Raw genomic sequence first — 15,178 nt, 5'->3', positions numbered from 1 at the left:
GCTGAAATTGGAAGCTGCGTCGTTCGGATGAGGATGGGCGCTGGCGTCGCGACGCCCGGGCCATTACAGCAGCCCGACTCTTCTGAGCATGTCGATGCCTCGGTTGATGCGCTGATGCGCCCTTTAGGGTGGCCAGAGTGTCCCCGAAATTGCAATCGTCAGGATCGAAGAGTCTGGAGTGGAGTTGTCCAGCGTGGAAAGGTAGCCTCTTGAAATTGGCAATTGTCTATCGGTGCGCGCGTTAATCTCGAGCTAAATTGAACTTGCGGTGCATTCAACAAGTTCCCGGGCCTTGGCCCGAAGTGGCCCGAAGTGCATGTAGCCCGGGGTGGCTCGCGGGGGGCGGCCGCCCGTAAACCCGAGCACCGCCGAGCGCCAGTCGCTCGAGCCGGACCGGCCGCTCCTTCCGCCATCCACGAGAACGGCCGTCACGGTGAGTCCGCCAAATTTTTCACCCAAAAGATCCTCCACTACGTCCCACGAATCTTCTCATATATATACTTTTGGTGGAAAAAATTCTCCGATACCTTGAAAAACCTCGTATCGCACCCTTCCCCCCTCCTCTGCTACTCATCTCTTCTCCACCCTAGCAAATTCCTTCCCCCAATACACTACCCCCAAAAAATCCGTGACTCGCGAGCATTCGGCCAAATTTTCCTGCGCGCTTTAGCACAATTATTTATCCGCAAGTGTACAATGGAGCATCAATTATATTTTGCACGTAAAAAATATTACAAAAATTATTTATCCAATGTAATGGCGATTTTAGAAATATTACTGGCTTATCGAGATTCGCTGTAATCAGTAATTTATTATAACATAGTTTCTCTCGCGGGGCGCTTATTTCAGCCCGGCCGAATTCGATCGACACCCTAAAGGTAATGAGGAGTGCGGTAGTGCAGTTTTCCTATATAGGCGGCAAATCTAGTTCCCAATGGGATGTGGCCCTGCCCGACACAGGACACGCTTATATATACGTGCATGCATGAAAGTGAAACTGGTCTGGTAAGAATAAGGAGCGTGCGAAGGAAATTAACTTTTAACAAAAGAACCATATGTCTATAAGATAAAATTGCGCGTGGAAATTGGTAGTGCGAATGAGTAGCAGTTTTCATCGCGCGATAATTAATAAGCTTTTTTATCGAACAATCGGTCAAGGATATCAAGGAATTCCTGCATCTCCAGCGCTGGAGCATACATTTATATATATTCTAGCTGTGCATACCCTGTTGCGTGCATGAAACTTATGGTACTACATACACGTAAAACGTACTTTGGATTAAAATGCCGATTACATCAGAAACGCGGCGCGAAGCTTGTAAAAGGCAATGAACTGCTGTCCGCCGTTGGACGCTTCCGGCACGCGAGTATTGGAAAATCGTTGCTGCATGCCGCTTTCTGGAAAATCGAAACACTCGGCAACTATATGTTTTACGCGTCGCTAAAAATAATAAGGCCGCGCTGAGGGGTGGGATAAAAAAATACTTTTTCGCTCGTCATATAGTCTCGAGGGAAAAAAATAATAAATATCGTAAAAGAGCGTAAAACTGGCACGTGCGTTTGACAACATTTCCCGTTTATTATATACGTATACTACGCTTCGTATATATATATATATATATGTATAGTAATTGCAACATCTTACCCTCCAGCAGCAGCAGCAGCAGTTTCCCGAAACGCATGGGGTGCCGTTTGATGGAGAAATTTACGGAGCCACGCATTCGAGCCATAAAACTCTGGAGGATCGGGGAGGGTCCAACGCGGAATGGCGTTCTGAACGATGTTGGACGCTAAGAATGCTCATCCCACGCAGAATTTCAGTGCAACGTTCAACTAGTTTGTCGATCTGTCGCCGAAGAATTCAACACCAATGTCGTCCGAAGGTGAATCGATCTACAAATTTCTATCCTCGGAAATGTATATCTTCTTTGCGATATACAATTGAATGAAGAACATTTTATACTATATACACTCTATAGATGCAAAGATATTTTTCGTGCTTCCTGTGAGAAACGGAGAATTTTAAATATGCGACTGTACAATAAAGGTACAGCCAGTCGATAGAAATTAAATTAAAGAAAAATTCGGAACGATCGTAGAAAATTCTTGGAAACCCTCTAGGCAGTCATTAGTCTATCCCTGGTGTACACCAAGCCCTTCTCCGAAACTTGCAGGAAACAGCGCGTCTGAGCGTTTAAGTATACATACATAAGTCGGAAATTTAAATGATTATATGGACCGACCAGTTTGCATTATTCTCTTCGATCCATTCTCCCTCGCGTATATTTTATAATATACTGTTGCAATAACAAAACACCATTTTATCCGCAGGAAGACTCTCGAGGTTTCCCTCGGGAACTAACAGTTCCCGTCGAACCGTACAAAACGAGATATATTATTTTCTCAATACGGATTAACATCTTCGTACACAAGAAAAAGCAACGTTGAACGAATACCTATACACGCGTAATGACATTGAAGCGCGAATTACTCTCTCTCTCTCTCTCTCTGGCGGTGCTGAACGGGGCTTTATAATATCGGCTTACGACATTGGTGAGCATTAGTAAAAAAGTACTTGAACGCAAAAAAGCAGGAGAGAGCAGAGAGCTTACCGTAGCCCTATACCTGGCAGTAATTAATCTCCGTACGTTGCTCGCAGCAGCAGCAGCAGCAGCAGCCCTTTTCCCGTCTCTAGCGGTGCACTACCTAGCTTACGCAATTAACGCTGCTGAGCCGAAGCTAAAGGCTCTAGCTATACCCCGTTCTACGCTGGCTAACGCGATTAGCTGCAAATTCACTTGTGTAATATGCAAAACAGACAGTTAACCAAGTTTCGCGTTATTGGACGATGATACGATCTTTTTATTTGCAAACAATATACACTGTACTCTTGTTTGGCAGATTCGAGTGGTTCGACGTCCCTTGGTAATTATTAGGGTTAGAGTGGAGTATAGTGTAGAGACGCAGAATCGGAGGTAATCGCCATTGCGAGGGAAGCACGTAGTCCTCGTGTACGACTGACTGATTTCTACTTTGTCTTTGGCCCGAGTTGTTTTCTGGACGAGCGAGAAAGCGATCTGTCATCCAATGGCGATTCTTTCATGCAGCAAACTCTTTGGATTGTGTGCGCAGGGTCGCCCTCTTTAGAATTCCTCTCCCGTGGAGCAAGAAGGTGCTCGTGAAAGACAAAGGGGGTTGGTGTCGAAGGGGTGGGCCGCCCTGAGAGGGCGGTAAGGGACACCACACAGAGCAGCCAGCCAGCGTGATAAGGGACGATGGGTGAAAGCTCGCCGGATCTCAGCCTCCGGCTCCGCCGGGGCAGCTCGGACTCCAGGGACTCCTTCTACATGGACTTTGCTCAGGTAAAATAATTTCATCCGATGCGTAGGAATATTATCGAACATCCAACGTCACTGCACCTGCTCTGCGTTCAAATTCTTCAGGGTCTCTCTATATATATATATATGAATTCTTCATTCTCGTCTCTCTCTCTCTCTCCCTCTCTCTCTCTCTATATATATATATATATATAGTACGTTCCTCCACATCTTTCTTGGTCCTCCCCTTTCGCCTTAATATGTATATCCACTGTCATAATGCATTCTCTCTGCTACGTCCTTTACATATAATACATATATCATCTAGCTTCAAAATTGTAGTATATATGCGCTAAATGATCGTCGAAGCCCCCGAGGCTTTCGAGATGGGAGCGTTACAGGGTTATCGAGCGGAGTCCGATAACTGCAGGAATTTCGGTGCAAACCGATAGTTTATAGATGAAGTAGTTTTGACGTTGATCGACAGGGTATCGATTCGGATATCGAGGAAGTGACGAGACCGGGGGACGCCAACTCGGATCAGATGCTGGACAACCAGATGGAGGAGAATGGGAACGAGCTACCACCGATCGAAGATATCACGACGATACCGGAAGAGGCGTCGGAGGAGCTGAGAGAAGAGGAGGAAGCAGCTGCGATGGAAGCTGCGATGCGAACACCTGACGGGCCCATTATCTGCCCCCCGGAACCCGACAGGAACGGCGATCTCCCCACCGCGCTCACCAGAAAGTAACTATATATATTATTATATATTTTTGAAAACAAAATATAATAACAAACCAAATATTCTCATTGAAATTCCAGTAGCTCGCGTTGCTTAATTTCTTATATACATATATATTACGTATAGCAGAGTTTTCCTCTAGTTTTTTGCAATTATTCCACGAACCAGGATCTTCTTACGCAATTAAAAAATCATTGTGCTTACGCGAGACATCCAAAAGGGTCGAACGACGGTGAAACGTTACTCCGTGTAAATTGAGCTCGACGAGAATGGGAATCTACCCTTCGTGACCTCTAGAGAGTAACTATATATATATGATTAGAATTAAAACTAATTATATTAAAAAAAAAAAAAGAAAAAAATGTACTAATTTTGACTCTCCAATAACTCGATGCTTAACTTCCTACAAGATTTTCTTTTAAAAATTTGACAATTGTTTCATCGATCAGGAAGTCTTTCAACGTAATTAAAAAATCACCGTACGTTTACTCGAGACGTCAAAAAGGTTCGAACGAATGAGAAACGTTGCTCCGTGTATTTCTCCCCCTTTGCTCGGTTGCCGGGCGTCTGCGTCCGAGTGTCCAACACATCCAGCATTAATCACAGACCGCGATTAACGTCTCCCTACGGGAGAACGCGGAATTACCGTCATACCTAATACCTACACCTTCCCTCCCCTGCACTTGAATCTCATTGCACGCGGAAGGATGGGCAATCCCGAGAAATGGCCTCAGTCTATAATTTTTCCAGCGTGTAGCGTAATTGAGGAATAAAAATATATATGATATTCCTGCAAAGTTTCGTTAATTGCAGTAGAGAGACCAAAATCTATATATATATATATATATATATAGGAGATCCGTGAATTGAAATTTTATTGACCGTGAAAAAAAGGTGAAATTACGCTCGTACAATAAAGAAGAGGATATTTTGATCGGGATTATAACGGTCAGCTAGAAGCGATTTATGGATGCCAAGGGCCAAAATCACAGCTTTCCTGGGTCCATTGGAAAACTCGATTACGTCTGCCGGATATCGAACGCAATTCCCAGTTAGGGAAGCGTGTGCGAATTAATATCGAGCCTATTGAAGTCTCGCGCAAAATCTGCCGCTTGGATTTTCCAATGTCCCCGTTGCGTTGGTCCAGGACACCGTGGAGAGATATCGATCGCGCGGCGACGAACGTTGCTAATGCGAATTTTACGACGTTCGTTCTCGCGCTCCCCGACGAAACGATTTACCCGCAAATTCGATCAACGCGCGACATTTTACAACATGTACACGCGCAATCATTTTCCATTCTCTCTCGCCTCTCTTCTCTTTGAAATTTCCCTTTGACGTTAGCTGGGAAACCATGCAACCCCACCCCCACCCTCCCATCCCAAATTAAAAACCCGCAAATTGCACTCCACGAGTTTTCGCTCGACGAATTATTTTGCGTCCTCGCGTGCAAAAAATATTCAATCTACCCTCGCCGCGCGGGTCTCTTCGATGTATACCCGCGCGCGAAGAGGAATACTCGACTCGAGCACTCGTGGAAATATTTATTCGACCAATTATGGGATATGTTAACTTTAGCAAAAATTCCCGAAGAAGAGCAAAGATGCGTGGGTGGATTTATTTCTCGAAGGAATTTTCTAATAATAAGAGGAATATATCGGCAGCGCGGTTATAATTATAGTGACGAGGAAACGGGATTTCAGCGGAGACTTGGATTTCCACCAGCGCGCGGAGGCTATATAAAGGGGGGGGGGGGGGGAAAGGGCTGAATATCTTGGCTCTGCAGGAAGACGCGGGCAAAGCGTCTGACTGCGGGCGTTTTGCCAGAGAGAGAGAGAGAGAGAGAGAGAGAGTCGGTCACGTGTTTAGCGAGAGAGTATATGGCGCATATAATAAATTATTCGACGAGGATCTCGCGAGTGTAGGGGGAGGGGGTAGGGGTCGGACCACAGACACAGGACAGGAACGAAAGCAACGATGGTCTTGTTAAGGCCTCAGTCAGTAATGCGCGCTGGAGGTCTGGAGGAGTATCGTGTCACGAGCCGGAGGGCCGTGGTGATTCTGCCATCCGCTTCTGAACACGCCATTTCGTTGTTCCACCAATCCATTAACACCTGCGCACCCGGATATGTTGATTAAAGAGACGTCCCTCAGGTACAACTATCGTATAAGCATACTATCCGTATATCTCGAAGAACCTCCATTCCTTTCTATCGCTACATCCTTAACTATTTTATCTTTCAGAATTAAATTTTAAATAATATAGTGCGGCACAAATGGTTCTTGCAATTTGACAAATCGATGCAAAAAATCGTGAGGACTAATGACAGTTCTCGAAGCCTTGAAACCCGTATCGAGTGGACAGGAGAACACAAGCAGTCCTTCCTATTCTTTGGCCAAGTCAAAAAGAGCAGAATTGAAAGATAAGGAGAATAAACGAGAACCACTCGAATCGATACAATCGAGGAGTCCTGTGTTGAAGAGGCATAAGATTGCCACGAAAACTAAGGAAAAAATCCAGACAAGTCCTGAGGGATATTGGTGAATCTAAGAGGGTGTCTGAAGCATTTTATTGGGAAACTTTGATATTATTAATTTCGATAAGCTATATATATATATATTTATATATATATAGAAGAGATGACAATTGAAATATAGCTGGAATATTTAAATTTGTTTCACGATTAAATACAGATTAGTCGTTTAGCATTATTAAGTGACTGGAAAAATTTTGAAAAGGACGAAGAATCACCGAAAATTTTTAGTTTCAACGAAATAATGTGGCAGTCTTTGAAAGACTTGTTGCAAATTTTGATAAACCATAAAAAAAAAACAAAATCAATGACAATTTTTATCAAGTTATAATATTTGAATTTATTCCACAAATAATGCATAACAATCATCAAACGTCATTCTTTGCCAAAAGTGATTGGAAGGATGTGAAAAAGGATGAAGCATGACAGAAAAATGTAGTTTGAACAGAGCATAGGGAAGAGGTCCTTGAAATTCTCGAGTCGCAATTCTCCTGATTCTCCACGACAAATAGGAATGGCTCTCAGGCTGCAATGCATGAATCAAACTTTGCCAGCCCTCTCGTCCCTCGGCGACCTCTCACGAGTCTCACGTTCGACTGTGCTCCCAGCCAGTCCCAGCGCAGCGACGACGCTACGTGATTACTTGAAAAATTTCAAAAGCTCGGGACGAGTCTGCACACATCGCAGGCGAATTCCCCGTAAGCGTTGGCTCTGGTGTGCGTGTTACGTCGACACGTGTTCTCCTTATCAAAAGACCTGAAACAACCCCCTGGCTCGATTCGATGCTCGACCCTCGTTGCTTGCGCCTCACCATCGCCTCGTTTACATTTTTAACGGAGTACGACCATCGCAAATTTTCTGAACCCTTCCCATTCAAAGATCCAGATTGCAAATTTACCACGTTCCAAGATACAACCTCGGTTCACCCATATCACTCGTACCTGCAATTAATTAAAATTTTATGCAAAACGTTTTTCCACTTTCGATCAAAGTACGATTTTCATAGGTCAAACATTGGGCTAGGGCAATAAGTGCAAATCAGGTGATACGGTTCAATGAATAAAGTAGGAGGATTATTAGATAAACGGTAGTGTAGAAAGTCAAAGCTATATGTCAGTTGATCGCACTCACAAAGCCATCAGCTTTAGTGGATCTCTTCCTGTGCAGCTAGTGCCACTGTATAATTTGTCAAGCGTTACGACTTTCTGCTGACCTTAAATTTCATCAACTGTATTATATACCAGATCTTTCTGAATTTTACACGTGACCTTGGCACAGCTCGATATTCCCTCTTGAGGCATGCGCAATAATTTCTCTCTCTCTCTCTCTCTCTCTCTCTCTCTCTCTCTCCTTGTCACTCCTCCCTATTATATACATATACTCTTCATTAAGACAATGAAAGATCGCTCGACAGAGATTTGTTTAACAGATAAAAATGATCATTTGTGTGCAGTTGGCCAGGATTACCAGCCGCGCTGCCATCGCCTGCTTCGCCATCGGCAGTAATCGTTTCACCGGAAACTCTGTCTAGACACAGCAGCAGCTCGCCCTCTCGCAACCTGCAACGACCGCTTCAATTCGCCCTGACGCTGCCATGCTCATCCCAGCCCATTTCTACTCTCTGCTATCCCATTTCAAGGTCATACTTCCTCGAAGTCGCCGATGAAAGGAACATGAAGAATATCGGCTGGTAAGATTCTTCGAGTTTAATAAAAAAAAATTGTGTGTGTGTAGAAACAGACACTTGCGACAGTCCAAATGTAAAATACAATCATTCAATTATCTCCGGAACTGTAATAAATATCAAGTTTTCTTTAAAATTCTTCTCAGAGTGCAAAAGGTCACATAAAACATACTGATATCTATAAATATTATAATTATAAAGAAAAATTTTCTCTTACGTTCATACTACACGGCGTCTCTTTAAGTGTTTCACCTATTATTATATATATATATATATAACAAATATTCAATCGCATAAATTGAAATAGATTTTAAATGGCAAAATAGAAATATTAAAACACATTTCAGTTATCAATTCTAATTTTTACTCAGATTTGAAAAAAAAATCTCAAGTGATAAAGTTCTTAAACCTATAGCTATATATATAGATATATATAGCACACACACACACACACACACAGAGCGGTGGAAAAGTATTTAGCATACCTATACCGACAGGTTAATTCTTGACCCGATAATTTCTTTCCCCGAGCGATCACGAGCATTTCGCATGATCCTCCGGATTTTCCTGTCGTTCGCCTCCACTCCAATTACCGTCAATTTATAAATTAGATACGAGCCTATTATCAGCGGCCACGCGATTACGTTTGATTTAGCCAATTCTTGTACGGGGAGTAGATTTATTTGCGGCCAATGGTACCTCCGCTATTTATCCAGTAAAATGAATCGCTCGTAGTCCATGTCCCCGATATCATCTCCCCCTTCAAATCACGTGCTGTGTTTATTCAATTACAGAACAATAATTACGAGTGAAATTTTTAGCGACGCCCTGGCAACTACGCTGAGCGCCCTTTATGGAAAGCTGCTGGTCGTCATGGGCATTGCCTTTCCAATGGCAGAAGTCATCTCCACCTACATACCGCCCTCCTTCTACGAGGCTTTCTATCTCTATCTCTACTTCGGCAGCATGCTCTTTCTCATGTACATGTACCTCATGCTGTACACCACGGACGGTAAATCCAAAAAAAGTACGTATATACGTTGGACGTTGAAACAATGACAATTTAATTCATCATAATTTCGTGCAATCTTTTCTCAAGCATAGTCTTTGAATTTTCTAGAAAAGCAGAACGATATCAGCGATTTGGACTCGTCAAGATCATCCAGTGGGGCCGGAGGAGACAGTGACATTCCGGAATCCGGATGTACTCACGCTAGCCACGGCAGCCCGACGCAACACTACGGTAGCTTCTATTTGCGAATGGGCGCAGTGGCGTTTGGTATTGGCTCGATGATCTACTCCGGCTTGGAATTGGGCCAGTACTTTGAGCTGGAACAAAACACCAAGTGTCACAACATCATGCTGGCCCTGACACCCGCCACGAGGATGGCCTTCATCTTCATCCAGATGTACTTCATATTCCTCAACAACGAGGTGACGAGCCAAGGATCGTTTACCTGCCCCTCGCGAGCAAATCTATATTTATTTTCTTCTTTCCAAAGCTTAGCCTTTCACAATCGATGACGTATATAGAGCCACTTTGCCACAGATCAATGAGTCAGGCAAAATCTGCTCGACGCGATGTTCTTTTTATCGTGCTTGCGATCGATACAACTTCGGTAGCCACCGTGTTAATTCAAGAGAAAAGGTCGTTCACCTCTGGTCGACTCTATATACACACACACACATATATATATATATATATATATAGATGTAGATGTAGTATAGCATACCTATTAATTTTTATACAGTTTTACAAAAGGATTAATTGAAACTGTTTATCTCGTTACAGCAAATGAAGATTCATCGACATAGAGTAGTCGCGCGTTTCGGTCTCATGCACATGATAGGTACCAACCTGTCAGTGTGGCTCAATGTCCTCGTGCAGGAAACCAAGCATGAAATCCTGACATTTTACAATCCTGAGAATAATTCCCTCAGGATCTCTCATAGACTGGGTAAACTATATTTAACACGAGTCTCTTGTTATTCGAGTCTCGTGCCCCCATTGAAATTTTATAGACTCTGCTATAGAGGAACTTTATTGTTTATGCTCCACTTTTTTTTCATCCAGGGACCAAAGGAAATTTTCATTTCGGGGGCCAGACGCACGGTCACCATGGGGAGCATGTGAGGCTGCCTCGAGGATTGAAAGGACCTCACCACATTTACGAGTGCAGACGTACGAATATCATGGGTTCCCTCGTGCAGGATGCCAGTCCCTTTTTGTTCCCATGCACCATCGAATACAGTCTGATTTGTGCTGCGATTTTGTACGTTATGTGGAAAAAAATCTCCAAGGCTAATTACTCAAAATCCGTAACTCCGACTGGTACACGTCATCACACTCATGCTTACAGGTAATCTTCTTAATATAAAATGAAGGAGTGGAAGGTGTGCAAATAATTCGAGCAACGAAATAAGAAATGTTTCTTTCAGGAGGTCTCCTCATCATTACAGTGTCGATTGCGCAGGAGCGCACAAAGGTCTATTCGTAGGAATTTTAATCCTAGTTCTGACCATCATATCTCTTATCCTGTTCTTCGTACTGATATCCAGACCGGAACTGGTTAGTCTGGCAGTGACAGAAGTGAACGTTTGCGAGCTGACGCTTTATGGGATGTCGACTCTGGCGACCTTGATAGGAATGTTCCAAATGAGAAAACTGCGATACGATGGCAACAGGAATCTGGAGTTGGATAATATTCTCCTGGTTGCAGCTCAGACTGGAATGTTCATATATTCGACGTTCACCATCATAGGAGGTCACTTTACGTTGGAGAGGCACACAGTCTTGGTCCTCGTGACAGCTCTGGCCAGTGTGGTACAGACCACCTGTCAGACTATTTTTATCCTCGATGCCTCGAGGAGGTCGGTGGCTTCTGCCGAACAAATTCGCAGGAAACCTGGCAGGGAGATCGTGACGTTTCTCCTCGTAACGAATCTGGCGATGTGGGCTATCAATACTTTGGAAAAATCCAGAGCCGAGTCTCATCCTGTACAACTGCACTTTTACGGACTCTGGGCTTGGACGATCATCACTCACGTGTCGATGCCCCTGGCGATATTCTACAGGTTCCACAGTACGGTGTGCCTCTGCGAGATATGGAAGAGAGCGTACAAGGTCAAACCTACCTACATGTGACGTAAGGGGTTACGAGACGCCGTTTGGAGGCCGACGCCCCAGCGACCCAAAAATCTACCGGTCAAACTGGACGCCATAGCCGAAAACGAAGCATCGTCATATCGTCTAGCACTACCCAATCACTATCCCAGCAAGAATCATTTCGAACCGAACAAGTTCGCTATATAGTCTGATATCCTCCCCCCTCCCCTATCTTTCTCTCTCTCTCTCTCTCTCTCTCTCTCTCTCTCATTTAGAGATCAATCCCTCGTTTCTATACTAGGGAATAGATGTAACGTTTTTATAAAAAATTTTTCCACGAGGCACAATCATCGATAGGTCTGTCGTCGTTCGTAGAAAGTAGATTTTTATAATCACCGAAGTAGAGCGCTCGGTTCTCCGACGTTTTGGAGACAAATGTCACATTTTACACGAGTTTTTTACTGATATTTTCAAAGATGACCAGCGAGAAAAATTATCTTTAGGTGAGTTATAACCTTGAAGACTGAATAAATGCCGAACCTACGGATCAAAATAGACGAGTAGGTCGAATAGAGGGGAACTGCGATCGAGCAGTTGGATCAGACCCCCTCGGGCCTGATAATCGATCGATCCGATCGGTGGATCGATGTAGTATATCTTGCTCTCACGGATATCCGTCTTCCACATAGTACAAACGACACGCCAATCAATATATCTCTTGTCCAATAGCTAATTCGATACTACTGTCAAAAGAAATGGATCGTAAAAAGAGTGAATTTTTAAAGTTTTCTACCCTCGTGTATTTTACATTACGTATTTTCGATGGACCACGTTGGATCTCTGTGCAGCTGGCTCCATAATTAGATACTCCGATAAGTTGTGGTCGCTTTTTCTTAATAATCGTCTATATTTCCTGAATATTAATCTTTCATTTTCTTTTTAACTTTCCTCAAATAATTTTTTTTTTTCACTTTGAAATTTTTAAAGCGAGTTTGAATCGGATTGTCGGATTTGAGTGTTCTTATGCTTATTTTACAGCGCTTGCCTTTTCCAGCCCAGCACTCTCACTTTAAAAATGTTCAGAGCAAAAAATTGTTTTTTCAAGAAAGTTAAAAAGAAAATGAAAAATTAATATTCAGAAAATGTAGACAATTACTAAAAAAAAAAACAGCACTATAGTTAGAACTCATTGGACTTTCTAATGCGGAGCCAGCTGCACAAGGGTCCACTTTGTGGTAGAATTTTTTACATAATTAGTCCCACCAGTCATGACTCTTGGGCAAACGATAATAATTACGTGTAATTAGCGATAAAATCAAACTGAAGCGAGAAACAATTTATTCCATTTTATCATCCATTTCTCCGTAAGTGATTCATACCGGCCAGATCAGAGGAACAAGTTTTAGCACGTTACACAATCAAAGTTCGCACTGCAATTTTGTAAACTGAAAAATCACCTTAGAAAAGACTCTTTATATCCAGAGACGTAGATCTGTGAAACGATCTCTGGGCTTTTTTAGAATAAAAGTAAGAACTGGATTCTCTCTCGATTAAAATTTTGAGAGATCCCGGGCAAACATATCTTATCTATCGGCGAGAAATGGTTTTCCTATCTTGGATTGCTGAGTTGAGATGACCTACGCGAATTTTAATGCTCAATCGAGAGAAAAATGTAGCGAGTTGCACTGTGTGATGTGCGTGAATGTTAGTAAAAGAGGGAGAGAGAGAGAGAGGGGGGGGGGGGGGGGACTAAGTGGCAGTGGAAAAAGGAGAGCGAATCTTGGTGAGAAAGGGAGAGAAGTAGATACAAAGGGAAAGGTACAGAGAGAAAGCAAAGAGGCTTTGTGCGATATAGGAGTATTTATGGCTAATGCGCGTTTCGTGCCAGACAGTTTAATACCGAATGTCCTATAGCGAATTGCATAAAGAAGATATTCACCAGCGAGTCTATTGTAAGATAGTTGACTAGTTTAGGGCGGTTGTAAATATGGATGGATCCACTCGATGTTTAGATTAGGTGTGTCAACACGTTTCTTCCCACATTATGAAAAATATTGAAAAAAATATTTAAATACAAATATATAAATATATATTATATATTTATTATTGCGTTGTTCTATTATAATATTTATTGTAACGGCAAACAACATTTACGCACGTAACGTTACGTTTATTGATCTCGGGACTCGTGTTGAGATTCCTGGTTCATTTTCCAGTTTAATCCTCTTGCGGATATTTTTCGAATTACTCATTGCTCTCTCTCTCTCTCTCTCTCTCTCTCTCTCTCTCTCTCTCTCTCTCACATACACACATATTTTCCACACTTGACAACAATTAGCCCGAAAATTCTCGGCACGAGCTCTCCCCGTGAGATATGACGAAAGTGGGGCCACAAGAGCTCTCTCGATTAACGAAAAGTAATGAACAACCAAAAGCGCAATTCGGCTTATTACCCTATCGATGGGAGAATCTCTATTATGCCACGTTTCTAAACTGTACTTTTTCTATGTCCGCATACTCTAGTTCCTACGCAATGTTTGTACTCTTATACCCTTTGTACTGTTTGTACCTTGCGAATTGCAATACACTCGTCCGCAATAATAAAAATGCGTGCTTCTATCACCGATGACCTTGAGACTAATCAGATTTATCCTAAGGAAAGTGGTTGATCGATCGGAGGGTCGAAGCGCGAGGTAAGGCAAGTATAGGATGATTATTTCAGGGCTCGAGGGCTCCAGGGATTTATCTCCGAATAAACTCGAGGGGCCTGAACGTTGAGGTAGGCCCTCTTTACTCAGATCCAATAACCAAGGTCATCCGGTAGCTGACCTCCAGCCCGAATCTAGTGGAAAGGAAATCGATTAGTGCTTAGACTTTCTCTCCGTTTAAGAGCTAGGCTATTGCAAGGTAAGTGGCAAGTGGACTCTTCGCATCTGTACCTGTACGACCTAGAAATCACTCGCTATATACTATTGCTATACTTTGGTGCTTGAAGAACCGTTCTGATCAACCAAGAATCTCTAACCGACCAACGTTCGTTCCACCAACAGTGCACACGTCGTACATTATTTATTTAGAAAATCATTTTGCAATTTAAACTCGAGAATTATAGAAATTTTCTTAAACTATATCACATTGCAGCGATTTAGCAAACTATTTAGCGAGCGAATCGTGGCAAGTGAAATTTCATATTACGTAACGAGGACCTAGCCAAGTTACATGGTTAACCTTCTGGAAATAAAAAGTGATACGAGATGTTAGATGGTATTGACAGTGAAAAAGCGATATAGTCGTGAGGCGAATTAACAAAGCGAGCAGAAAATTTCGGTGATTTCTCTTGGAATCCCTGTGCGTACGAATTACTCGAGCGATGAAGTAGGAGGAGGAGGAGGCGGAGAGTGGAGAAAAGGATTCTTTTTCATAATCGTGAGAGGATCGTTGCACAAGCGAGCGTGCGAACGGACCGACCCTTCGCGCACCTGGTACAATTACCTCGTGGGTGTGTTAGCGTACGGAAACTCACCCGAAGAAATATCATTTTTCACGTCGCTACTCTCGCTCCACCTAAAACCTTTCTCGGACCCAATTTATTCACATCCCACCTGGAATATTTCATCCTTCGACCAATCCTTTCTTTCGCGAATAATATATAGATTCGCGCAACAAATACCATCGAGCTGAATTAACCTCAACGAGTTTCTATCTCGATAAATCACTGAAATTTCGCTTCGTTTCTCCACGTCATATACATATACATATATATATAGTAATGGAGAAAATTGGAAACAAGGA

At 42.9% G+C, this 15,178-nt stretch overlaps 1 protein-coding gene across 1 annotated transcript; it reads left to right on the top strand.

The window, feature by feature from the left end:
• The first annotated feature begins 71 nt into the window (after nt 1-71).
• On the top strand, nt 72-14,008 carry LOC136779061 (proton channel OtopLc-like). The gene is made up of 10 exons (XM_066736370.1): nt 72-433; nt 1,653-1,883; nt 3,133-3,362; nt 3,805-4,067; nt 8,050-8,286; nt 9,102-9,307; nt 9,401-9,714; nt 10,073-10,238; nt 10,355-10,640; nt 10,720-14,008. The coding sequence occupies exons 3-10, from the start codon at nt 3,276-3,278 to the stop codon at nt 11,423-11,425; spliced, it is 2,265 nt and encodes a 754-aa protein (XP_066592467.1). The 5' UTR covers nt 72-433; nt 1,653-1,883; nt 3,133-3,275; the 3' UTR covers nt 11,426-14,008.
• Nucleotides 14,009-15,178: the final 1,170 nt, after the last annotated feature.

This window comes from Prorops nasuta, unplaced genomic scaffold (assembly GCF_024137725.1).
Source record: "Prorops nasuta isolate Cenicafe-Biocafe unplaced genomic scaffold, Cenicafe_Pnas_1.2 PNAS00002, whole genome shotgun sequence".
NCBI classification, from domain to species: Eukaryota; Metazoa; Arthropoda; class Insecta; order Hymenoptera; family Bethylidae; genus Prorops; species Prorops nasuta.
This window is presented reverse-complemented; position numbering and strand designations above follow the sequence as displayed.

Bases quoted from the DNA above. Each gene is read 5' to 3' on its own strand.
- LOC136779061 (XM_066736370.1), top strand. From the start codon at position 3,276: ATGGGTGAAAGCTCGCCGGATCTCAGCCTCCGGCTCCGCCGGGGCAGC. The intron at 4,068-8,049 runs GTAACTATATAT...ATTTGTGTGCAG, and splicing joins CCCACCGCGCTCACCAGAAA to TTGGCCAGGATTACCAGCCG. The intron at 8,287-9,101 runs GTAAGATTCTTC...TGAAATTTTTAG, and splicing joins AACATGAAGAATATCGGCTG to CGACGCCCTGGCAACTACGC.